General features: G+C 36.0%; 1 protein-coding gene and 1 pseudogene across 1 annotated transcript in view; both read left to right on the top strand.

The window, feature by feature from the left end:
* OTUD4 (OTU deubiquitinase 4) overlaps positions 1 to 26,454 on the top strand; it is a 35,702-nt gene extending 9,248 nt beyond the window's left edge. Inside the window, exons 6-21 of the mRNA XM_006906288.3 lie at positions 1,244 to 1,325; positions 2,948 to 3,080; positions 5,329 to 5,386; positions 5,627 to 5,744; positions 5,837 to 5,901; positions 8,262 to 8,356; positions 9,375 to 9,478; positions 9,581 to 9,767; positions 13,097 to 13,259; positions 15,611 to 15,734; positions 16,021 to 16,076; positions 16,801 to 16,881; positions 17,796 to 17,934; positions 18,501 to 18,761; positions 20,011 to 20,051; positions 21,481 to 26,454. Of these exons, the coding sequence (XP_006906350.1) occupies positions 1,244 to 1,325; positions 2,948 to 3,080; positions 5,329 to 5,386; positions 5,627 to 5,744; positions 5,837 to 5,901; positions 8,262 to 8,356; positions 9,375 to 9,478; positions 9,581 to 9,767; positions 13,097 to 13,259; positions 15,611 to 15,734; positions 16,021 to 16,076; positions 16,801 to 16,881; positions 17,796 to 17,934; positions 18,501 to 18,761; positions 20,011 to 20,051; positions 21,481 to 22,692 (2,919 nt within the window). The 3' untranslated portion in view covers positions 22,693 to 26,454. The remainder of the gene's footprint in view (positions 1 to 1,243; positions 1,326 to 2,947; positions 3,081 to 5,328; positions 5,387 to 5,626; positions 5,745 to 5,836; positions 5,902 to 8,261; positions 8,357 to 9,374; positions 9,479 to 9,580; positions 9,768 to 13,096; positions 13,260 to 15,610; positions 15,735 to 16,020; positions 16,077 to 16,800; positions 16,882 to 17,795; positions 17,935 to 18,500; positions 18,762 to 20,010; positions 20,052 to 21,480) is intronic.
* LOC112475193 lies at positions 16,497 to 16,615 on the top strand (annotated as a pseudogene).
* Positions 26,455 to 26,630: the final 176 nt, after the last annotated feature.

Here is a 26,630-nt window from a genome sequence, read left to right on the forward strand (position 1 = left end):
GATTAACTAGACTATTATTGTTTTGCATCAGTATACACATTAAATAGTAAAATAACTTTTGAAAATAGGTTCTGCCATTGCACAAAGAAATACTTTGGTAATGATGATATATTTTCCGTTATAAAGATAAGTTGCTGGCTAAGGTGTTATTATTTATTCACAAAACAAAAAGAATTGAAAAATTAAGTCTAGGAAGAAAAGAGCTTTGTTTTAATGAACCGTTTTGGAATCATCCAGGCCAAGTTGAAGTGTCTTGTCACCATGCTAATGGTGGTAAGGAGGAGGGGAATTGAATGAAGTACAACCTGTATTAGAACTTAGGGTTTTCCAAGATGTGTGGCTCTGGATCTGGCCTTTCTCAGTACAGTTTTTGGAATATGACATAATCTAAACAAAATCTAAACGTAATCTGAACAAAAGTGCACATTTCTCTTTGCGTAAGTAATTGACTATTTAGAAAGTAGTCGAACAACATGGGCTTGAACTGCATAGGTCTACTTATACATTGATTTTATTAAATATATAGTCCATCCTCTGTGTCCCAGGGTATCATATTTAGGGATTCAACCAACTGCAGATCAAAAACAGTATTTTCATCTGAGGTCGGGAATCGGCAGGTGCGGGGGGCCAACTTTATCCATTGTTGTATGCCATTTTATATGAACGGCTTGAGCCTGTTGGATTTTGATATTGCAGGGCTGGGGTGTCTGTCCTGGAACCAATCCCCTGTGGATACTGAGGGAGGACTGTGATTAAGTTTTGGGAGAGTCAAAAGTTGTATGCGGATTTTTGACTGCTTGGGTGGGGGGGGTGGTCAGTGCCCCTAACCCCTACATTGTTCAAGGGTTCACTGTACTTAAAACTGAAAAGGAGCAGAAGAAATTTAATTTTAATTCTGTCTCTTAAAGGTAAGCATTAATAAGATTTTAGAATATTTTCTTATAATCTCCTAACTCTTGTTCTTTAAACAGTTGAAATCGTATTGTTTTCATATATCGTATATATTTTTTTTGATCTTATAAACATTTTCCTAAGTCATTGAGAACTTTTTGACTTAATGGCTGTGTAACATTTCAGTATATGGATATACCATAGCTGACTACATTGGAGATTTAGGTTGCTTCCCAAATACTCACTATTTAGAAATTACTTATTAGTAATTCCGAGATATTATAGATAATAAGTTACTATGTAAATGTGATATATGAAGGGCTGAAAACTGTCTTTTATTTTTCCCTTTCAGGTATTACTGTGTTTTTCGAATGGAAATCATTATGATATTGTCTATCCCATAAAGTATAAAGAGAGCTCTGCTATGTGTCAGTGTAAGTATCGCCCTTGTGTTTGTATAGGAAATTAATCTCTAAAATATCCAGTCTTAATTTAAACAAGTCAGGGCAAATATACTGTTTTGTTTAAAAAGACATTTCTGAGAACTTTAGGTTACCAAAAATATTAATATTATATAATAAATAGGGGAGAAAAAAGCTAGTAGCTGCAGTTTGACTTGTAAATACAAAGTAATTTCTTTCCTGCCATAATTAAGTTCAATAATAAGGATTTGTATGTGTTTTTAAAGCTGATAGTGGATAGCTTGAAAATTTAGATGAGCAAGCGAATCAAACATTTGATTAGATTTGGCTCTAGAGCAAGGTTTCTTAACCTTGGCACTATTGACATTTTGGGGCAGATAATTCTTTGTTGTGAGGCAGTTCTGTGCATTGTAGCATGTTTCGTAGTATCTCTGTCATCTACACAGTAGATGCCAGTAGATCTCTCTCCCATTGTGACAACCAAAAATATCACCAGATTTTGTTACATTTTCTGGGAGGATAAAATGCCCCTTCCCTTCCCAATTGAGAATTACTACCCTGGTAGTTCCTCCCTTTATCTCTTTTATCATCTGTTCTGACAGATTGCACATCACTCATACAAAGTAGTAGTCCTGGGCATGTAATAGCATTTTCCCCTGTTCTTAAGCAGGTGGTGACCAGTAAAAGATAATTTTTAATGCAGATTTTTTTAGTTGATGGATCTCTTGAGGTATGAAAGTCTAGCTGTCTGTATCCTGGGCTGTGTCCTCTTTTCCCAGTTAGTCAAAATCTGGACATTTCAGCTTTGGAAAGGATAGCTTATGGAGCCTACTTTTCCTGTACTCTGAATGCCTGTGGTTTGGACGATATCATGAGGAGGAGAAAGATGATCTGTGTGAAAGAGTTCTCTTCGGGAACTTGGGGTGGGCACCCATTCATGGTTGATGAATTCTTAGTGCCTTGTTATCATAAAGATCACTATAGTAAAACCAAATGAGAGTCTTAAACTCCATATGTAGATGCTTTTGAATAGTTGGTAGTACATATTTCCACTTTTTTTTGGTTTTTTAAGCAAAAAAGTTGCTATGCTGCTTTAACGGTTGCTGTGAGAATATATTTTATAGTTTCTTTTAGTCTCTTATGAACAGTTACTCTCTTTCTAGAAGCAATCTTAATGTTTCTTAATGTTTTCCATCCAAGTCTATTAACGTTGGACAGGTTGTATGGTATCTGTAATTTTCAGTTTCCTCATCTGTACAATTAAAATATACTATTGTGCTGGATTTAAATATCAAGATATGTAAAGGTTTAACACACTGCATAGAATGTAGTAATTGCTCAGTGTACATGTTTAGCTTTTATTGTCATACTTGTTTTACGGTTGTGATACCTTTTTGTGTTAATAGTTTTTAAAATGGCAGTATCTTATGTAATGATTTCAAACTAATTAACTGCACAGACAAATTCTGGTTCTCTATCTAAGTAACTTTCTGATTCAATTGTGTTATTGACCATAGATGTTGCAGGTATCTATCTAGTTAGGATTTTAGAAGCTTGGGCAATAGACACTCTGAATTTTATATTAGAACATAAAATTAGTTAATGTTGCATAACATTTCTCTTGTTAATTGCAGCTCTTCTTTATGAATTGCTGTATGAGAAGGTGTTTAAAACTGATGTTAGTAAAATCTTGATGGGACTAGACACCTCCGAAGTAACTGATGAAAACAACAGTGAAATATCAGATTCAGAGGATGACAGTTGCAAGTAAGAATTAATTTAAATTCTAAAATATCTTTGTAGTGCCATACAAAGAAATAGTTCAGTAAATGTGTCTTCATGGAGTTGTCTGATACATTGTGGTATTAGGATATTTCAAAAATATAGCGATCTGTAGTAGTTTATTTTTCCCTACCACTAATTTTACCTAATTTCTATTATGGGACTATTTCTTTTGAAAGTTGATGTTTTTGGTTGGTAAGATTCTATTTCTATGTAATATAGATGCATACATATGGAGTAGATTTGGTCCTACGATATGTGTGTGTATTGTAAAATTTTAAGGTTAACTTGTCAATTGTGTACATATCCAGTGATGAAAAAAATGGCCGTTTTGATTTTCTTGACTTTCTTTTATTTTCTTTCTTAGATAATGCCTTCTCTTTTTCTTTTTAGAAAAAGATCCTAAGTTGGGATATAAGTTTGTCAACAGCTCTGGATGTTGCCTCTGTTTAGGTTGTGAATAAGTAACTTTTGAGTCTCTGAGGCTTATTTTTTTTTCCACAAAGGATGTATAGGGTAGTATTTAAGAACTTGGGCTGTGGACATCCAAACCTTGTTTTCAGTCTAGGCTTCTGGCCAACTAACTAGATTTGAGGCAAGTTACTTAAATTCACTAGGAAGCCTCAATTGTGCAGCTCTAAAATGAGGACATATTAGTATTTCCTTAAAGGGGAGAATGTGGAAGAATAAATAAGATAACATGTAAAGTGCATAGCCTAGTTCCTAGATACAGTGTCCAATGTAAATTTTTATCAACAATAGTAAGAAGTTTATATTTTATAAAAACTAACTCTACTCATTCCCAATGAAGCTAAAAATATTCTAAAACTATTCTACTTGGCAGTGTTAAATGTGAAACTAGAGAAAGCAAATAAATTAAGCCTTAGGATATCAAATACTTGACTATATCTTATTTTTATCTATAATTCCAGGCATTTGTTGCATTAAAGTTTTCTGATCCTGATTGAAAATTTGATTGACTATCATTTCTTTGTAAGAAAGAAATGAATCAGATTAGAATGTGGCTCAGCCCTTGTAAATATGCTAGAATAGACTGATTAACTTTGCACAGATAGAAATTCTGCGCCATGGTTTTCTTCAGGCACCTGTCTGATTAAGATATGTATGTCATTGAGCATAGGAGAAAGTTAACCAGGGGAAGGTATGCTCATTGTAATGCTCTTTTTCTTTTTATACCGTATTATTGTAGCCCTTGGACCATGGAAGCCTTTCTGGTTAACTTTTTTTTGCATTATTAAGATTTCAGTTGTGTTATGTCTGGCTTAGGGAGGACAAAATGATTGGGAACAGTGTTAACATATTCATGGTAAGATAGGCATAATGTGCTAATTAGGAGAAAGACCAAGGATGTCATTATACTCTTGTGCCATTATGCTCTTTTTGTATGCATATTGGTCATTGCCAAAGTAATGGAAATTATGGGTGCTTTCTAGACTATCTAGATACGTGGCGCTCTCTTAAAGAATGCTGTGTTTAACGGCATAGACCTGGGGATTGTCCTGAAGACTAGAGATTGACTTATTAAGGAGGAATTGTAGGACAGAAGAATATAAGGGAGTCTTTCACCTCACACTGTACTCGACTTGCCATCATTCTGTTCCACCCTTGCCAACCTCTTGGCCATTTCAGGGTCTTTGCACTTGCTGTCTCTGCCTGGAATTCCAAATTAGCCATATGCTTTGCTGTCTTTCCAGCTTTAATTCTTTATTCAAAAAGACATCTCAACAATTCCTTTCTTCATCCCATTTTTTAATTATTTTAGCCTACGTCTCAACACTGTCATCTCCACCCCTGTGGCAGTTATCAGCATTTAACGTATCGATTAATTATTTAATTTGTATCTACTCATGAGATTGTGCATTTTATTGTAGTGGAATATTTTGTTTAATGAAGACTCATGTATTGAAAGGAATTTTTTTACCTTGAATGTTTTATAAACTTGATTATTCTGTCCACCCAAATTTTAGTTTATTTCTGTTTTCTCGATTATTAAGCCAGTGAGGATTACTGATCAAAGTCTTTGACTTATGTTTTATATATACGTACACACACGTATGCACACTTTACTAAAACTTGTATTAGCTCATTGGAATATAGTTTTGACATTTGGACTATAACTCTGACTTATAAGATTTTTATATGAAGTTAGAATAAGTTACTTGCATACAAACACATTTTGTACTCAATTATGGTTATATTTCTTCCTTTGAAGGAAGAAAACTACCACTGCTAATGATGTAAATGGATATAAAGCCTCGTCAAGTGATCAGGTATCTTTTTTCTAATGGTTTTAACTAGTTCTTTAATATAAGAGTTTATGAAATTATAGTCCTAATTTTTTTCTCTTGTACATTTTCAAGAGTCAGTAGCGTCTAGTATTAAGAAATTTTTCAGAGACTTCCTAATTTTTGACGTTTTCTTGTTTTGACTTTATTCTTATACATATCTCAAACAAAAATGTTTTACAAGCATTTCTGTGTTGATTGGACTTCCTGACTTTGTTTGTTTAGCACCTGAAAAACAATGGAAGCACCTCAGGCCTTCCTTTGTCTAGAAAGGTTCTTAAGTCACTCAACCCAGCAGTCTATAGAAATGTGGAATATGAAATTTGGCTGAAGTCTAAACAAGGTGAGTTTAAAAAATCTGCATTTTCCTTAAGTTTGCTTGTGGCACTTGAAAATAATTAAATCAACCTGATATTATACTGATATTGTTTACAGCTCAACAGAAGCGTGATTATTCTATTGCTGCTGGCTTACAGTATGAAGTTGGAGATAAATGTCAAGTAAGTGATTACATAGAAGAAAAGATTTTACTTGAAATCTTGTTGTAAAAGGAACCGAGAAAACAGATCAAGTTTGAATGGGTTAATTTGAGATTTCAGAATATATTTTATCATATATACATTGTAATAGTTATAAATATTTAACATTTTGACCCATTTGAATCCATTATCAAAATTGTGTCTATCTAAAACCAGGGCTTCCCATCACATGATCTTTAAAAAACAATTCAATCTTTGATATTTGCTTCAAAGAAAAAATAGTAACATTCTAGATCTTTAGATAGTTTCATTACAGTTGACAAATAACTTACTGAAATTGGCAAGCTTGACATACAATTTGTTTTGTTTTTAAAAGTCATCCTGGAAGATTGTTAGACATATAATGTTTTTCTCTTGGATTAAGAAAGGAGAGTGAACAGTAAGAAGAGTTTTACCATTTACTTTAAATAGATTACTGCTCTGGACTTAAGTAGCTGCTTATTAAAGGGGAAAGTTGGATTATATCAGTGTTTCTTAACTTAGAGTGATTCCCCCTTCCTCTCCATTTAGTGATGGCTGCAGACATTTTTTAATTATCATAACTGAGAAGGTGCTGCTGACATCTAGTGGGTAGAGGCCAAACACCCTACACTGCCGAGGAACCCCCCGCCCCCACCCCGCCAACATACAAAGAATTATGTGGTTCAAAGTGTCAACAATGCCAAGGCTAGAGAAACCCTGGATAACATAATTTCCAAGGTCTCTCTTTCTGTTCTTGCTACTATTTCCAAAACAGAAACAACCCACATACACAAAAATATTGCTATTTGGAAGATAATTTTCATCAGAAATGGTTTCCATCGAAAAGTGTTGCTATTTTAAGCTAGTTTAAGAATAGCCATTGACAAACATTCTTGACATGTGGGGGAGAACACTCATTTATTTCCTTTGTGATAAAATGGTTTGTGAAAAGTACCTGATTGACCAGGATTATATCTGGACACCTATAAAGAACATTTAATAGTGTTCTGATTCTGCGGTATTTGAAAGGAAAGAAGAGGATATGATTCACTTATGCCCCTCCGTATGAGATTGTCAGAAATGTGCTCTAATTACAGAACAGAATTGGGGAATCTTTTACTGTGGTGCTTTGGAAAACTTGGAAGAAGACAAAGAGAAGAGTAAAACCAGGGCTTAGGGCTCTTCCTTCCTCTCTACCCCCTTAAAAGAGAAGAGAAAATTGCTTATCTTATGCTGCATCACTGAAGTTGTGTTACTCGTTAGTTTAAATCAGTTTTAAATCAAGCGTGTTTCCTTTGAGGTTGCAGTTGCTTTTGGTAAAGTAGATGCTGTTGACAAAGTAGATGGTAAAGCAGATACTTGATTTAATTTTTTATTTATTAGAATATTTCGTTCTATTTCTACTACTTGACAATTTCACTTGGTTAGAATTTAATTGAAATTCTACTATGGAAACATCTAAGACTCAAGGGTGACTTTTGTTTCCTCAAGAAAGCATGGAAGATATTTAAACTTTTGATACAAATTAACTTCAGAAAAATCTTTTTATTGTTAAACTGTTGAAGAGAAGCAGGCAGAGAGAGTGTCCTATTGTGATGCGGAATGAAACCTCAGCTGAGCACTTTGATCTAATAAAAGTAGGCGGTTACTCAAAGTAATGTTGCGTGTGATGGGCTCCTAGTGCAGTGATGGGCTGTTGCCCTGTTCAGTGTATATCGTTCGGCTATAGAAAGAAACCTAAAGGCTTGCTCTTCTTTCACAATTTGTTGTTGGGAAATATCAATTGTCTGTTAGAGAACAGATAATGGATCTATTTTTAGGGAGAAGGAAGGTCACAGTTATACATTTTAAATATTGGAAAAGTGAGAAGATCATAGCAATTATAATAATGGTTAATCTTGTATCCTGTATGTATATCTTATGTACCTCATTCCATCTCAATGAGTCCTGGGACTTTGGTACTATTTTTAGCCCCATTTTGCATATGAAGACATTGAAGCTGGAGAAGTAACTTGCCCAAGGTCATATCGCTGGTAATTAGAAAAGCCAGGCCTGGAATCCTGGTGCGCCTGGTGCCATAGCCCTGAGGTCAGAACTAGGCCATTCTGCCTCTCTTGTTCAGAGCATTAATAGATTATACTCCTGTTTCTTGAAGTTTTTAGAAAAACTATTTAGAACAATTTTGGAAGAGTAAACTAAGTATTTTAGGTAGAGGTACATAAGCTTATTGTATACTGTTTTGAACTTTTTGAACATTTTAAAAATGTTTCATTTTCTCTAATTGAAAACAAAATAGAATTTAAAAACTGATTATTCATGCAAGGCGACAGGTGACTGATCTTTCTGGAATTGTTCAACAGGTTAGGTTGAATCACAATGGAAAATTTTCTAATGCCGACTTTCAAGGAGTTCACTCTGAGAACGGACCAGTTTTGGGTGAAGAACTTGGAAAGAAGTATGTACTGCTATCTAACCAAGGCATTAACTGTCTTTTCCTTTTAGGCTATTGTAATCACAAGGATTTCTAAATGACCATGTATTTGTAAATTAAGTTAAAGGTGTAAGATCTTTTGAAGAAATAGTTTGAGTTCAAATTCAGCCTTTTGAACGATGACATTTTAAATAAAAAATACTCGTTTACTGCTTAAAATGTGCCATTCTTAACAAAGGCAATTTGGGAAATTGACTCTATTATAACTATAAAGTGGGAGCTTTGGAAGACAGGGATTATATTCATTTCTAATATTCAGTATTGCATTGCATGTAGTTAATTTTTAGTAAATGTCAGATGGAGTAAAATTTTATGGTTGACTTACTGTTATATAGTGTTACTTTAGAGCACCTTTTGTTTCAGTTGTTGCTGCCTTTGTTAGAGATAAGGTAGTAAGTCATACCTAACCTTTACTGTGGGAAGTGTCAATCATACACAAATGTAAGGGGGGATAGTACGGTGAACCCTAATATACCCATCACCTTGTTTGAGCAATTAGCAGCATTTGGAAGTCTTTTCTAATCTGTTCTCCCTAACCCTTTTTTTTTTTTTTTTAAAAAAAAAAGGAAATGGAATTGGAAAAAACTGAGACATCACACCATTTCTCATAGACCTGTAGGTGCTTAATATGTGTGTCTAACACAGTAAGGACTCTTCCCTTCCCCCACCTTAACTACAGCACCATAACCACATCTAACAATAGTAATGATTCCTTCTCTATCTAATTTTTCGCTTCAGTTGTGATTAAGGCCTTTTAGTCTTTTTTTTTTTTAGCTTAGAAAATATGCTTTCGATTTATGTCATCTTACTTGATTAGAATTACACCTGGATTGCTAAATGGTTTGTCTTTGTTTATAATATAAGGACAAAAAGCAGAAATTCGTATGTAAGTTGCAAATGAAATATTGATGCAGAATGCTTCAGTAGATATCCTTAGTAGGAGTACTTGAAATAATTATAAGTCTTTTCCTTCCTTTTAAAGGCACTTGCCTAAGAACCTCAAATCACCTCCCTCAGAAAGCTGGAACACAGTGTCAGGGAAGAAGATGAAAAAACCTTCCCCGTCTGGACAAAATTTTCATTCTGGTAGGAGCACATCAAGTTATTCTTTCTTTGGGGGATGGATGATCGTACATGGTGTTGTTTACAAGAGGAAAATTATGAAGTATTTTTGGCTTCTTGTCACAGAAATGGATTACAGAGGGCCAAAGAATTCAAGCAAGCCAGTAAAAGGTCCATCAGCACTACCTCCTCGACTCCAGCACTCTTCAGGAGTAAGACAGCATGCATCCTCTAGTCATTCTGCAGGGTCACAGTCTCAGAAACCCTCCAGCGAGCACAAAAATCTTAGCAGGACACCCTCACAGATCATAAGGTAACCTTCCTCATTGCAAGAGACAAGTAGAAGTTAAGTGAGGAGCATTTCTTTTATTTGCCATATTACGTGCTTTTAAGTAGTTACAACTTTTTATGTACTTGTCTACAGCATAATATTAAAAAATATCATTGATAAAATACTATGTGAGGATTTTATAATTCCTTATAATTCTCTTCATACAAATCAAAGTAACTTTGTAGGGTAAAACATCTTTATTTTTGAATAACTTTTTTTCAAATGTTTCAAAAGAGGTCTTATCCTAGCCAAATCTATTTCTGCACTTAATAGTTTTCTGGTAGCTTGTAGTATGTTAAATACTGGATTTCAGATTGCATTCCTAATTCCTTGGAAGCTAAGAATGTTTCTCTTTATATAGGAACTTAAGTCAACAGAAATGGTTGCTTTTATTTTGTTTCGAGAAGTTTGGATTGTTTGTAATAATGTGTCTTAAATGGGGCTACAGGTTTTAGGTTTATGTAATCATGAATCTCAGCATTCTGACTGAATATCCAGATAGATAGATGAACTTCAGGGTCATAATTTCCTGTTCTGTGGATTTTATTTTTTTCCTTAATCTGCTATTCCGTGTAGTTTGTAGCCCTGGGAGGAGCTTTATTTCAGAGGATGTGTTGTAAGTGGAAGTTGTCCTTTTCGTGCAAATTTGGCCATATTTCCAGTAGGCGTTGTAACCTCTTAGGGACCAAACTATGACCAGTGCTGTCCCCATCCAGGCTCTCTCTTTTCAACTGTCTGAACAGCTGTAGCATCAGCTTATGTGCTTGCTAAACTCTGGTCTTTAGTTCCTTTATTTCTGGAGTTTGGGCATTCCACTTTTTTTGGAATGTACTTAACATTTTGTCATTAAAGATAGCTTATTTAATGTCTTCAAAACAGTTGTAGATTCTTAGGCTGACTTGTTACCAATACACATTAGTTCCCTGGGGCTGTTGCAACAAGGTACCACAAACTAGGTGTCCTGAAAGAACAAGTTCATTCTCATAGTTCTTGAGGCTAGAAGTCTGAAATCAAGTTGTCAGTAGGGCCATGCTCTTTCTGAAGGCTCTAGGGGAACTCTGTTCCATGCCTGTCTTCTACTTCTGCTGTTGTCTACAGTCCTTGGTGTTTAGGGGCTTTTGGGGTCATGGTAGGTGACCTCTCCCGACAGAATTTGTGCCATTAATCAACCAGTTGTGGCTAAATTCTGTTGTTTGGACATCGACCAGATTCCATCAGCATCTGGTGTGGCATCTTATCCAATGCAAGCAAAGTACCTAAGTGTTCTGACTTACTTCAGATGTTAACTTTGGGAACCTAAAAATATGAAGTAAATATAGGAAGGTCAGGCAGGAATGAGATTTAAAAAAAAATAAATTCTCATTTTTTTAATAGAAAAGCATTTTTCTCTTGAACACAAGGATATTCTTTAGTGTCTTAAAGATTAAAAAAAGAAAATACACATAGACTACTAAGTGGCTAATTTAAATATACTTTTGTTTACCACAAACTGAATTTATATTCAAGGTGTTTCTACTGTTATTTCCAATTTCCTAGGAATTGTTAGAATGATTAGATCAATGTGGAATGTCTTCGTCTCATTAGGGTCCTTTTCTTTTTTTATGTGTTAGCTATATATTACTCATAAAAACATTTGATGACAGAAAGCAGTGAGTAGTACATAGACATGAAGCTCTAGAGAATTTTGGCATTGTGACTGATTACATAGGAACCTAAGTTGTATTTGCAGTTAGTATGCCTTCTCCGCTGTGAGAATGAGAGTGGATTTTACTACTATATAAAAACAAATTTAGAGACTGCTGCTGATTAGATATTTAAACTGAGATTCTAAAAAAAAATTTAGTCAAAGTTTACAATTTTATAACCAACAGTCTACTTGATTTAAGTGGACTATTAGAGTTTATCTTGGCTTTCTAGTATTTATCACATCAGTTTTGAATTCTTCTAATTATATATAGAGTAAAAAAACTATAATGTTGGGCATGAGACCTTCATGACTTCTCACTTTTCCTTTCTTCCTCATTGATATCGTCTCTTCCTTTAGAGAAAATAAAAGTGTAATAAAAAACTGAGTGGGATTTCTATATGTGGTTTCAATTGCTGAATATCCCTAATCAGCTATGTGCAAATAGGAAGGATTCAATTCTCTCTCTCTGGTGGGTGAGGGTAATGGATAGTTCTGGGCAGTAGGACATGCAGTAACATCCTGTTAACTTTATAGAGGCTCCTAGTTTTTGCTGAGTCTTCCACCCCTGGGGTTCGAGAAGGACTAGTCTAAGATTATGAGGGTCCAGATTTGCTCCTTCCCTGCCTTTTTTTCCCAGTACTCTTGGGATTGACATCTGCCCTGTTAGAATTAGGGTGTGATTTTAAGTGTGACTTACGAGATAAAATGGCTATTCTCTATTTTGGAGGTAAAAAAAATCAGATAGTATCATTGTGTCCTTCCCAATGTTTAGGAAGATTGTATCATTTTGTATAGTGACAATGTATTTTTCCTGTAGGTTTTGGATTTTCATTTTCCTTTGTTGTAGAACTGTTAGGTACACGGAAATAGTATTCACGTTGCCTGTACTGGTTGCAAGCTATATAAAATGTTAGGGTTATGTCATTGGCTACTAAGCTCTAGTCATGAATTGTTTGTCACCCATTGACCAAAATTTTATTAAGACAATGATAGCAATCTCACCTGCGTACCTGATATTTAGCCTGGAGCATTCTAATTTTTTTTAGGTTTCCATCTCCCTAGGTGGTGTCATCACAAAGCAGGATAGTCCTGGTGTCTCCTTTGAATGTTGTCCTTTACTTGGAACAGAAAATTAGAATGCTTTTGAGACCTGAACTAGTAATTCTCTTTCCTTGGCTTATTTATTTTATTGTTAGAGGTCATTTTTATTTTCTCTTACTTATTATTCTTTATTAAATTTATTGGGGTGACAGGTTTCTTTTTTATTTGAAAGCAAATTTTTAAGAAAGATTTAAGAGAGTAGAGAAATACATACAGTGCTTACATTTCTGCTCCAATGAAAAGGGAAAAAAACCAATTATTTCTGTATCACAAAGGAAATGAGTTTTCTTTTTCTTTTTTCCTCCTTCCTATTGTAAACTTGTCTTTTTGACTCTGTAATGTTGGGTGATGATATAGTAGCTTCCATTTGCTAAATATTTATTGATCAAGTTGCCAAAAGTTCTATAATGTTATAGTGTAGCAAAATTTAGTCAAGTATTTGTATTGCTAAACGGGTTATTTTATTTTAGATACTCAATACATTTGTTTTATTTTTTTGTGACAAGATTGTTTTATTTGACAGAAAACCTGATCGTGAGAGAGCTGAGGATTTTGATCACACGAGTCGAGAATCTAACTATTTTGGCCTCTCCCCGGAAGAACGTAGAGAGAAGCAAGCTATAGAAGAATCTCGTTTACTCTATGAGATTCAAAACAGAGATGAACAAGCTTTCCCAGCTCTTTCTGTATGTATCGAAAGAGATCTTAAGAGTTATTATTTAGTCTATCCTTAACATATAGTTAACCCTTGAACGACATGGGTTTGAACTTATACACATATCGTTTTCGATAAATAGTTAGCCCTCTGCATCCTTGGATTTTGTATCTGTGGATTCAACCAAACGGAATCCACAGGTGCGGAGGGCCAACTGTATGCACTGTTCTATGCCATTTTATATAAGGGACTTGAGCATCCATGGATTTCGGTATCCGTTTGGGGTCCTGGAACAATCCTTTGCAGATAACTAGAGACCGAGAGCTACTGCAATTAAATTTATGCAGGTATTCAACTGTGGAAGGGGTTGGCACGTTTAACCCCCACGTTGTTCAAGGGTCAACTGTAGTTTTTATATTAAACCATAATTTCTAATGGTAGATGAATTAATTTTAAAACTGAAGAGTACCTTAAAGATCATGTAGTTGCCCTTCTTCACATTTTTCTTGAGGTACATGATTTCTAAATATATTACTAGTTGGTGGCAGAGTGGAGGCAAGTGAATTAGTTAGCTCACTTGTAGTTAAGCATTTGTTTTTGAACCAGAACATGTTTATTTTGGTAGCCAAAGTAATATGTAGTTAGAGGCTCATGATTCAGTTAAAAGATAACATCTGTAAAATCAGGAAAATCTTTTCAGCGTTCCTTATTGAACATACCAGGACCTAATAATCCATACAGTAAGAGCTGTTGTTCAGAGTGTTTGCTCTTGGAGGTAGTCGTACATGTAATCTGGTTTCTTTGCCTTAGCTCTGTGTGTCTGTAATGGATGCTTCTCTGATAAAAGAAATGTTCTGTCCCTTTAAGTTTCTTAATTCTTTTAGGGGAATCACAAGAGATAACTGTCCTCATGTCAAGTGAAGTAAATACTTTGTGAAGTGGGTTCATAGGTGAAGGGTAATTTAGTTCACGGCATTAGGACCCCTGTGCCTATGGTCTTTTAAATATTAGTAAATGATATCAAACGATCTGTGATCCACAATGGTGGTTGGACACTTTTTTTCAACAGTGGATTAAAAAAAATGAAATGTTACAGGATGCTGACTATACCATACACTAGTATAAAACATTATGCCCTGCACACTTCGCCCTCTGTCCACTGGCCTCTATGGAACCCTTTAGAGCTGGTCAGTGGCCTGTTAGAAACCGAGTTGCACAGCAGGTGGTGAGCGGCGGGCGAGTGAAGCTCATCTGTATTTTCAGCTGCTCTCCAGCTCTAGTGTCACTGCCTCAGCTCCACCTTGGATCATCAGGCATTAGGTTCTTATAGGAGTGCCAGTCCCTGGTGCCAAACAGGTTGGGGACTGCTGGTTTAGTGGCATGAGTTGAAAACAGCCGATGTCGAATAATAGTTCAGTCTAGCACAGGGGTTAGAGCTTTGGAATTATTGGGAAAAGTGCCCAAATTCATATGTGATTTAGGCATGGTCTGTATGCTAAGTATATTTTATCTTTATGTGATGTGTTATTTTTCCATAACATTTAGATAAACTGCAAATCATTTGAGCTTGTACTCATCGCTTTTTGTCTTTTTTTTCAGTTAGTTAAGGGTAAGAATACCACTATTGTAATGTGGGAATAGATTACGAAATTTTTTTTATTGTTAAAATGGAATCTTCGTACTCATCATTAGACTAGTTAGTTTGAATCGTGTGTTGGACTTCATAGCGACTCAGGTTTGTCTTGTAGAAAGCACCTGTCACGGAGGGCTGAGATCCTCCTCTTAGCTGTGTGCAGCATTTACTTGCAGAGTGCCAGTAGAGGAAAGGACTTTCAGTGATAATTTAGCTTAAAAATCTGACTTATTCCAATCTCTTTGTTACACCAATTGGAAGGTTGCATCTCATGCAGAGCTTATATGATTTGCTGATAGTAGCATTTCAGTGGTGATAATCCTAATGGCAATATGTGCTAATTTGCATTTGGCTCTGTTTCCCCCACAAAGAACTATGGCTCTACAATGGTGGCTTTCGAAGGTGGGTATGAAGGGTGCTATTCTTTATACAGAGAATGTAAGTTGTAAGGTGAAGGTTTGGTCAGGGTGGCTTCCTGAAATGGGGATATGAAGTCTTACTAATAATTTAGATCAAAGATCTGATTGCTTAATACTTTGACTTATTAATAAGCCTGTAACTATAGAGTGTATAGTTAAATATGAACTGTAGGTCCTATTTTTTGAAGTTTTGGAAGTGTAAAGATAATAGGGTATGAATTTTGAGAGATTTAGTCTGACATGTGAAGAGTGAGATTAATTACAAGACTTTAGTTCATATATTTGTGAGTAAATCTTTAATACAGAGTATTGGGTTTTGTTCATTTGAAGAGCTCGTCAGTCAGTCAGTCACCTTCTCAGAGTAGCAACCCATGTGTCCAGAGAAAATCATCACATATAAGTGATAGAAAAGGAAGCAGGCGGAGGATGGATACTGAAGAACGAAAAGATAAAGGTATGTTATTTCATCATTTGAAAGCAGATGCTAGAGATGACTGGTTTAAAGTTAAACATGTGCGAAGAGAACCCTTCTAAAATCATTAAGCAGTTTAATGTCACATATTTCACTAGCAGAGAAATTGACTAAAACTAAAGTTCATGTTAAATATTACTCTGAAAACTATTTTTCACTGATTAAACATAATTCAAATAGTATTTTTCGCTTTCTCTATCTTATTTTGTTTTTCTGTCTTCAAACCTCATTAGTGGCTGATGCTGTGTTTTTTACTGATCTGTTATAGACTCTATCCATGGACATACTCACTTGGATAAAAATCCTGAGCCAAGCACATTGGAGGTAATCGTTTTAAATGCTATTTACATCTTTTCCCTTAACACTGATAATATAGCAGGAAGAAATTGAAGATGTTGATTTTATCATTTATAACTGTTAGGGAGGTGGAAAAGTAGAGAAAAAAAATGATAATGCTTGAGGAAAATTCACTCATGAATTATAACCATTTCTTCACGGGTACATTATGATGACCAGTCTGAATTGGTGGAAAGTAGCTGTTACTTTCCATTACTCTATAGTAGATTGAGACTTAAAAGAAGACTGTGCTGTTTGAAACCATGCCCCCAATAAATGTTCCAGTAGTTTCATGATAAAGATGTATAGGCAAAGTTATGTATGTTTTGAAGACCAGATGTAATTAAAAAAAAAACCAGTCATGAGAGTTCGGTCAGGTACAGGTAAGGTAACCTAAAAAAAAAAGGCGTCTACAGCCATGCCACCCTGAACAAGCCCGATCTCGACTGATCTCGGAAGCTAAGCAGGTTTGAGCCTGGTTAGTACTTGGATGGGAGACCACCTTGGAAGACCAGGTGCTGTAGGCATAAAAAATAAAAAATAAGGGGTTGTAAACTGACAAGGTCCTTGCAATCTGTGAGGTCAACCAAGGATTGCTTTGCCTAAAAAAATAAAAATAAATAAAAATAAAGGCAACCACAATGGTCATAGATAGAATGTGGGTCTTTGAATTAAAAAATTACGGTTTTTTTGTTTATTTTTGCTTCCAAAGAAAATTAGTGATGATAAATGTGCAAAAGTTTCATCACCATCAAAGTCGAAGAAATTAGAGTGCCCACCTCCTGCAGAACAAGTAAGTACACTGTTGCCTCTGACTCTGAAGGCTCCATTCTCTGGGTTTCTCAGCTCTGTATGTGATCATTTACAAACAAAACATCTGTATAGGAAATGGGCGAATATATTTTAGCATCATATTTTTGGTGCAGTTAGATTTTTTATAATTGTTAGTCTAGAATATTCTCAGTATTTTGGAATGTTGTTTATATTATCACCGTTTTGGGGGACAAAAGTCATTCTTCTGAATTGATTTTGAATAAGATTTATTTGGTACCTTGTGTTAGTTACCTGTGTGGTGGGTTGGCTTGAAAATTGCATTTTTGAAGAGAAATTGTGAATTTCTATTCTATTTCAAAACTTTAAAAAAGTCGTGTGCATCCTTATTTCCTAGATGGGAAGGAATGTAACGATTAGACTATAATGAAGAGATTAGAAAAATACACATTTAAAAAGCAATACCACCAATTTAAAAATTTAATGATGAAGAACCTGAGTTCTAGCAGACATTTTGATTCTAGATCTATTATAGGAGTAGAGAAAGTTCTTACCTTTCAGTTAACATCCTTCATGGCAGTTAGCATATAGTTCTATGGCATGTCTTTTCTAAGAAGCTATTCTAAGTAACTCATGAATTTCAAAATGATTTCAATGATTTTCCTTCCTTGCCTTAAAAGCATTGTGTTCAAAGTGCTTTAGAGTTTGCTTCTAACTTTGGCAGTGATTTATGTAACTTTTGGTAAGCAATCTCTGGTTAGGATCAGATTTGTGCAGAATTTTAAGCTGTTTTTTTCCCCCGCCCAAGACCAAAAAGACCATTTATATAGAATTTGTATTTGTATAAAAGGTAGACAGCTCAAGATACATTTGATGGTTAAAACCTAGTGTTAAGCAAAATGAACTCTTGTCTTTTTCTACCCTCTCTCCTTGAAGAAGCCAGCAGAACATGTGTCTTTGTCAAATCCAGCTCCCCTTCTAGTTTCTCCAGAGGTACATCTAACTCCTGCGGTGCCTTCTTTACCAGCCACTGTGCCAGTCTGGCCAAGTGAACCTACAACTTTTGGACCAACAGGTTAGATAAGAATTTAAAAAACCCAGTGAACCATCCAACAAAAGACTTCCAAATCAGAGATGAAATTCTCAAGGGCTTGACCTCAGAGTAGGATTAGTTGTGTCGAGCCTCACCGAGTTTTCTGTGATCCTGTGCTTTGCTCTGCTTCTAGTGTGGGAGGGCCCTGTTCATTTGGTATTCATTTTAGATATGGCCTCAACATCCCAGGAACAAGATGTTTGAATTGGTTATTTCTGCTGGTTGCTGTGGTTGCTCAGCACTGGCACCACTGGCCAGCTCTTAAGGGTTCACACTGTTGAACCCTTTGCCAGGCTCTGTGTCTACATGTTTATAAGAGCTATTATTAGGAGACGTTGACACAAAGCTTGTTTCCTGGGCTCATTTCCTCCTGTGTCCAAGAAGGTCCTTGGTTGACATAAAAGCATTTCTTTAGATTAAGTACACACCTTTCACCAGCTATGTCAGTTGTATAGCATTCTTTACTTTTTAGCTTAATGTAAACTTAACATTTGTACAGGAGAATTATCTTCACCTTTTTATAGTTTGTGATATCTTCTCTTTTGTAGGTGTCCCTGCGCAAATCCCCGTTTTGTCAGTGACACAGACTCTGACCACTGGACCTGATTCTGCTGTGTCCCAAGCTCATTTAACACCCTCTCCAGTTCCTGTGTCAATACAGGCAGTTAACCAGCCCTTGATGCCTTTGCCTCAGACACTGAGCCTTTACCAAGACCCACTCTACCCTGGGTTTCCTTACAATGAAAAGGGAGATCGAGCCATTGCACCACCTTATTCACTGTGTCACACTGGGGAGGACTTGCCTAAAGGTGAGATTTTTCTCAAAGTCCAACTTGATTTTATTTATCAAGTACTGATACAGGTTCTACCTAACTGAGAAATATAAGTAGAGGTCAGAGGTCATGTTGCTGAGTAAGCCAAAAGACTTCCTTGGGAAGGACAGCAGAGGTTTGACTGTTAGTCATTCACTCTCTTCTGTTTCTGCTTGTGTTTGATTGGATTATGTTTTTTGTATGTTTGGTAACTGCCCCTCCTCCTGTGTCAAATGGCCTAAAAACGTTTTGAATTCTTAATAATGTTAAAATCAGATAACTAAACATTTACTCAGTTTCATCATCGCTAGTCTGTTACTTCATCCATGAAAAAATTACAGAGAATGAATATAATACACAGTAACTGTTACCGTAGTGCAACGTGCAACAATATATATTTTTTAAAAGAATTTTAAAAATATTTGCCCTCCCCATAAAGAAAGTTTAGTTGCAAAATTTCCTATTTGTAGAAAAACTGAAAGTAATGCAATATGATTGTATGCTCTTTACCTGGATTTTTGTGGATGATTTTATTAGTCAGTGGTTTGCTGTTCAAGTCTCTGGGGAAACTGGCTAATGTTAAATACCTTGGCTGATATCCTGTTAATCTTATGTTGTTAATGAGTTAGGTTTATTTTGATTTTACCCTTATCCTCCAAGATTTTTATTTCATAATTTTTTAAACCCTGCCAGAAGTTAAAAAAGAAATACAATGAACAGTTGAGTTTCCTTCACACAAATTTAATTTAAATCAGATAAAGATCTCAATTTAAACCATTTTGGGACTTAGATGTTAGCATAGACAAAGCATATTGAACCTAGAATTAACCTTAAAGTAAGAAAGCCTGGGTTTGGTTACATTAGTTTTTATCTATGTTTTATATCATAGGCTAGAGAAAACAATTCCAGTAGGCAGAATTGTCTTTAGAACTCTATATTAGTAGTAGTGGTTAGCATGTCTGCGTCACACGCAGAAGGTCCTGGGTTTGCGCCTCAGGTGGAGCCACGGACCATACCCCAGGTGCACCAGGCTCCTCCCCCCCCCCAGTTGCATGCCACGAGCGTGTGAGCGGGGACACCCCGCCTTCAGAGATCCAGTTCTTAAGAGGAAATGGCAACATCCATAGGTCAGGGGTGGAAGGAGGCGGGGAATTAAAGAAGGGAAAAACATAAAAATAAAAAAATAAAAATAAAGCTTTCTGAATATGTAATTTTAGCAAGTGATTATTATGTTTTTTATTTTCAGATAAGAACATTCTTCGATTCTTCTTTAATCTTGGTGTAAAGGTATTTACATTTTGTCATTTCGAAGTTATTTTTAAGTTAACAATTATCCCTATTTAAATATTCTTAATTGTCTTGTCAGTCATAACAAAAGGTTTACTAAATCTCAAGAACTGGCATTTTCAGTACTGTATAGTTTGTTTCTTTTTGGTGGTGGTTGAGGCTCTTATTTTTGCTTAATTTTCTTTTTAAATGGCGATGATTTAACCCTGGGAGTATATTCAGGAAACAGCCCTGTCCCGGGGCGGCCCAGTGGAAATGCCCTCGTGGAGGGATTCAGTGACCCGTCTGGGTTTGAAAGTCTGCTCAGTCACCTTTGAGCTGCATGGCCCTGGCACATCATTTAGTATTTCTGAACCTATTTCTCATTCGTGGAGTGGGGATAGCATTCTTTCACCTGCCTCTGTGTTGAAAGGATCAGAGGAAATAACGTGAAGGCACGCCTATGGAAGGTGGCGTGTTCGCTGGTGGAGCAGAGGCATTCTTTGGGAAGCGGTCAGCCAAGAAATAGCTCGTCTTAGAAAAGGGCTAGAGAACTCTGTCCTTGTCAGTGCCCTGTTGTCTCCTGTCTTGGGTTGGTTTCTGCGAGTCCTAGCCTGTTAAAATATGAAATGAAGTGCCCTGCTGCAGCCTGTTGACCATTTCATAAAAGGAGACTTGACTGATTTTGCCATCTACTGCATTCCATTTCCTAATTTTATATTTATCTAGTTAATGTTTCTAAATTAGCCAATCATCAGGTAAGCTTTTTTGTGTGCATTTTGGTGTTTAGCTGATGCTTTGCAGGGGAAGGATTTGGAGTACTTTATTTTCAGTATTATACTTCTCTGACTCAGAGCCTAATCGTAATCCTTGCGAAGTGCTCTGGAGGCCCCTAGAACTGTGGAGTCCTAATGTTGGGGGTCGTCTACTTCTGTATCAGCATTTTTCTGGCAGAACGGGTCTAGACCAGTTAATCTAGTTGCCACAGGGTCTCACAGTGAGCTAGTTAGTGGTAGAGCCAGAACACGACTGAGGGTTGAGCCAAACAGCCAGTGACTGAGTTATTTGAAGCTGGAGGCTCAAGTGCTTGCTGGTGGCCGTTTTTGATTTCTATATCACTGATATCGTTTCTGTGCAGTTGTAGTCAAAGATGGAATTAATGATCTGTGGGTGAGTTCGTTACATTGTCACCTGTCAACCTCTGTACAGGACTTTGGATTGGTTTCAGGATAGGTGAAATAATGGAGTTTTAGAGCAGTGACTTAATTTTGTATTTTTATGTTTAATCTCACAGTGACCTCGTACTTGGACTGTGGTTATATGTTATTATATGGTGTTTGCAGGCATAAGAAACTTACCTCGAGCCCTCTCTAAACTTTTTTTTTTTTTTTTTGCCTTTTTTGTTTATCTTACTGTTTTTTGTTTTTTTTTTTTTTTTGGTCTCTTTTAGGCATATAGTTGTCCTATGTGGGCCCCACATTCTTACCTGTACCCTCTACACCAGGCCTACCTGGCAGCCTGCAGGATATACCCAAAGGTTTCTGTCCCTGTGTATCCTCAAAATCCTTGGTTCCAAGAAGCACCTTCTGCTCAGAACGAGAGTGATTGTACCTGTACCGATGCACACTTTCCTATGCAGACTGAGGCCAGTGTTAATGGTCAAATGCCACAAGCAGAGATTGGACCGCCGACATTTTCTTCACCTTTGGTTATCCCTCCATCTCAGGTGTCTGAAAGTCATGGACAGTTGTCTTACCAGGCTGATCTTGAATCTGAAAACTCTGGGCAGCTTCTTCATGCTGAATATGAAGAGTCACTAAGCGGCAAGAATATGTTCCCACAACCGTCCTTTGGACCTAATCCATTCTTAGGCCCAGTTCCCATTGCACCTCCTTTCTTTCCTCATGTTTGGTATGGGTACCCTTTTCAGGGTTTTGTAGAAAATCCAGTAATGAGGCAGAATGTTGTTGTGCCCTCTGATGAGAAAAGAGAATTGGATCTATCCCTGGAAAATCTGGAGCTGTCCAAAGAAAGTTCAGTTTCAGCACCAGCTGGGTTTCCGGAGGCCAGGCATGAGGAAGATGCACACTCTCTCCCTGAAGCAAGTGTGAGTAAGCACGAAGGCTGGGCAGAACAGTCATCCCAGATGCCTAAGGCAGACCTGCCAGTGGGTTCCATCCCTCTGGTAGCAGAGGGAAAGGCTCATCTTCCCAATCAGATTCTAAACAGAGAGAGAGAAACTGCACCTGTTGACCTTGAGCCTAAAAGGACCATTCCAAGTCTGAAAGAAAAACCAGAAAAAGTGAAAGATCCTAAGACTGCTGCTGATGTAGTCAGTGGAGCCAACTCTGTGGACAGCAGACTGCAAAGACCAAAAGAAGAGAGTTCAGAAGATGAAAACGAAGTGTCTAATATTCTGAGAAGTGGTAGATCCAAGCAGTTCTATAATCAGATGTATGGAGGCAGGAAGTACAAAAGCGATTGGGGCTATTCTGGTAGGGGAGCATATCAACACGCAAGAGGTGAGGAGTCCTGGAAAGGGCAGCCAAGCAGAAGCCGAGATGAAGGTTGTCAGTACCATCGAAATGCCAGAGGACGGCCATTTAGGGGGGATAGAAGGAGATCAGGGATGGGAGATGGCCATCGAGGACAGCATACTTGATGGTTGTTGCTGCAGCATGTTAGAGCAAAAACCCTTTCTTAGGTAGAATGTTTCTGAAGGCTTTAAAAATACATTAAAATAAAAACCCAAATTGGAACTCTCTCCTCCCCACCCCCATTACCCTCACTCCCACCCTGGACAAGAGATTTTGGATATGTGTTCAAGGGGGCAGGTGAATTCCTGGCATTGCCATTTTTCTTTGTTTAAAATCTGTTATATTTATCGGGTGACTGCTCCCATAAAAAGTAGAAAATAAGTTTGTTAAAGTATTTTTTATAAACAGCTTAATATAAAACATTATAGATTTAGTGTTTGGTTTTTTTCCTTATGTAAGTTTAATTTCAAATGTTGGAAATGTGTGCTTTATAGTGTTTACTAAAGTGACAAGAATATATACCATTTGACACACTAGATTCCAAAACATAACATTGCACCAAATAGAAATGTATATTTTATTATGCAATGCCTTAGTCGTAAACTGGGCTCAAACAATTCTTAGCCTAAAACACTGTTGTTTTTTGAAATGCTTCCAACCCAAAGGCCTTTCATCTCAATATCTGTCAAACTTGAATAATGTCTTCTCTTTAATATTACACATAAGGCAGCCTATTAACCCGTGTCTTAGAAATGTTGTATATAGTTCTTTTAATATTAATAGGGTATATTTTTGAATTTTGGTGAGTATTTGTTGAACTTAAGATCACATGTAAGAACAGATGTTTAAGAAATAATACGGAATTAATGAAATGGCTGTTTCCACCAAGAATTCTTAGCACTGGTGTCAATATCATGGTGCCTACTCGAAAGAAACGTAGATGCTATGCATTTTGAAAATAATCTGCATCTGTTAAAACTGCAGAAGTCTTTTAATGCCACTTTAACACTAATGCACTGACAGATTTAAATATTTTGTGAGAAGAAATGTTAAAACATTTTTAGCTTGACAGGTTTCTATAGAATTACTATGTTTTGTTTTTCTCTTTGCACCATTGATTATGTGTATCACTTTACATTTGCATGTTCAACTTGTCACAGCTGGAATTATTGTACAAAAAAAGGATGATTGTGACTTCTAGTTCTTTTCTAGAGGATGCTGCTAGAAAATGGTTTTGCTTTGTATTTTTTAGCTTGTTATCCTTTGGGTAACATGTTTCTGGTCCTGCTTCCTTCTAGTCTTTGCAGTATTCACTAGAAGTTTCCTTTGCATGTTGCACTCCGTTCTCATTTGGAGATTTGACTCTGAATTAACACAGTATTCATTCATCTGTGTTACACTATATAAATGACTGTAGTTTGTATATCTTATTTGTATATATTAATATGAAAATCTACCCCTTTTTATGTTCTTTTGATCAGGAAGTTTGAGTGCTATGCAAATAAAGTAGTAATTTCTCTTTGCATGTCGTGTAATATATCTAGCCAGAATTAGAATTTTTTTGAAGCAAATTAATTTAAAAGCAAATATAATTCACTTGAATTTGACAAACTGAAGCATATGAGTTTTCTGGGTTCTCTGATAACCTACAGAAATGTTTGGATGCCAGCTAGGCTCAGTGAATCTCCAGAGTACTGTAATAATTGTTATTTACCTCTGTGTTGTTTTAATTACCTAATGTCTGTGTAACTGCTGATTCAAATAGTGATTAGCATTTAGATGTTTTGTAACATAGGATTTTAGAGAGCACTTTCTTTGAAAGATAATATTTTATGATGGTGCTAGGTAAAATTTTAAAAACATGGTTGTGTGGAAAAGAAAAAAATTCTTGAGAAGCTCTTGAAAGGAATTTCTGTTGTCACCTTCTAAGCTTGATTAATTGGGGAAGGTACTGCTTAAGCTGTTTTTCTTTTCTTGACATTGACCGTTGTTATGGAATGAGAAGGTCCTTCACTTTCAGCTCATGCTTTTTGTATGTAGGATTAGCTTACCTGATAATTTTTATGGAAATCACGTTTAGATATAATGACCAGATTTAAAAGTTCAATATAAGTTTAATCTCAGGAGTCTACAAGATATTGCTGTTTTCAATGTCTTTCATTTTCTTGATTGGGATTTGATCTTCTGTTTCTTCTAGAAATGTCTAAAAATTGGATAGGGAAGAATACTGTTCATTTCTTCATTGTCACTCTGTCTTACCTCAGTTGAGTAACAGAATACTCTGTATGGTTCCTGAAGGAAATACTGATTTGCTTCCTGTTTCCCATATTTTACCTCCAGGACGTGATGGAAACAGTGCTGAAAGAGAACTTTACAGATGGTACTTTAGTTGGTGACCTCTGGAGTAAAAGAACTCTGATTTTTGATAATTAGTTTTAAAATTATCAGTCTTTGCATGAAGGTCAGTTTTTTTTTTCTTTATGTTTGTTTTAAATGTATTAGTTGAGGGGATTTTGCCTTACACTGCGGTCCAACTAGGGCCAAGCAAGCTTTTGTCCATTTTAACTGAGTCATATGGTATGTTGACATGAGATATTATGTTTCCATATAAGGGAAAAATAAACACTTAGAAGTGAGAATCATTTGTATTTTGAGTTGCAATTTATTATCATATACATTTTGAACAAGTATTTAGAATGACCAAAGCTCACCTGTTTGTTGCTTTTGCTAAACTTGATTTTTGCCCCTTTCTTTTTAGTATTGTATATATTTCTCTTTTTCAAGTTCATGTCCTCTCAGATAAATCTTTAACTCTTGTTCCATGTACTTGTTGGCAGCAGGATGCTAGCATCTGTATAGTCCTCGTCCTGTTTCCTGGTAACCCATGTTCATTTTCATGGCTGACCTAAACTGAGACCCTGCCTTGACCTGGCAGCAGGTTTTTCCAAACCACAGTCCTGATACAGCTTATTTCATGCAAACTGTATATTCCTGCATTGTTTCCTTTGTGACTCAAGGTTGAATGAAAATGCCTGTGAACTGCAAACTTGCTTATGATTGACTTGGTGCAATAAATTTCCTTTCTAACCATTTCTGGTTTAGAAAACATTCAGCCATCCTAGAAACTGGCAATATTTATTTATGCCTCATTTATTTTACCTTCGGTTTTAGATGTGGGAACCTTAGTCTTTCACTTATGGGTACTAAGCAAGGTCCATTTTTGTGTAGCTGAAGAGCGTGCATATTTGGCTACACTTTTTCTGTTTACTATATTTTGCTTCCAACTTAATGTTTAAATACTATTGTTTTTGTTTAAAACCTCAGTCAGTAGTACGTCAGTTTCTGAGAACTAAGGTTTTGCTACTAGTGTCAGCCATTTTACTCTCCCACTAATTGAGATTTCCCTACTAATTGGTTTTTTCCCCCCTGAAATAATAAGTTTTAGAAAAATCTTAGAAGAGGGGTGGGTGCATGTCTTAATGCTGGGAAACAGCAACTTTGGGGTTGAATTTACTTGAATGGATTAAAAATTGCATTGTTACAGAGCTAGAAAAAAAATTTAAGTATGAGAAATGGTAATAGCCTTACACTGAGTACAAATAATACTTAAAAGCATGTGAAGATGTGATCACTTGTGATGTTACTTGTAAAAAATATATATATACATATCTTTTGAAGTGTTGAAAGGAAAATAGTACTTTATATTCTTTATCATATCACTTTTTGTAAGTGTTGAATATATTCCTGTTTATTTTTCTATGTTCTGTTTTGTAGCCTTAAGAAGTGTTTCAAACATTTGAATGTATCAAATAAGAGTAAATGCCCTACATGGTGTGATGCTGCATTATATATAAAACTGTGTGCATATATTAAATTTTGTCTCTTGATTCTGCTTGTGATTCTTTGGTTCCAAAGTTAACCAAGTATAATACAGTATTTAGTAAACTTCTAAAAGTAGTTTTTATCCAGTCAGAAGATAATTCTAGTATGTACAACGAAAAATTACGGATTTATAAACGATGGGATAGGTACTGTTTCCCCTACTTTTTATATATATATATAT

The sequence above is a fragment of the Pteropus alecto genome, unplaced genomic scaffold (assembly GCF_000325575.1).
Source record: "Pteropus alecto unplaced genomic scaffold, ASM32557v1 scaffold50, whole genome shotgun sequence".
NCBI classification, from domain to species: Eukaryota; Metazoa; Chordata; class Mammalia; order Chiroptera; family Pteropodidae; genus Pteropus; species Pteropus alecto.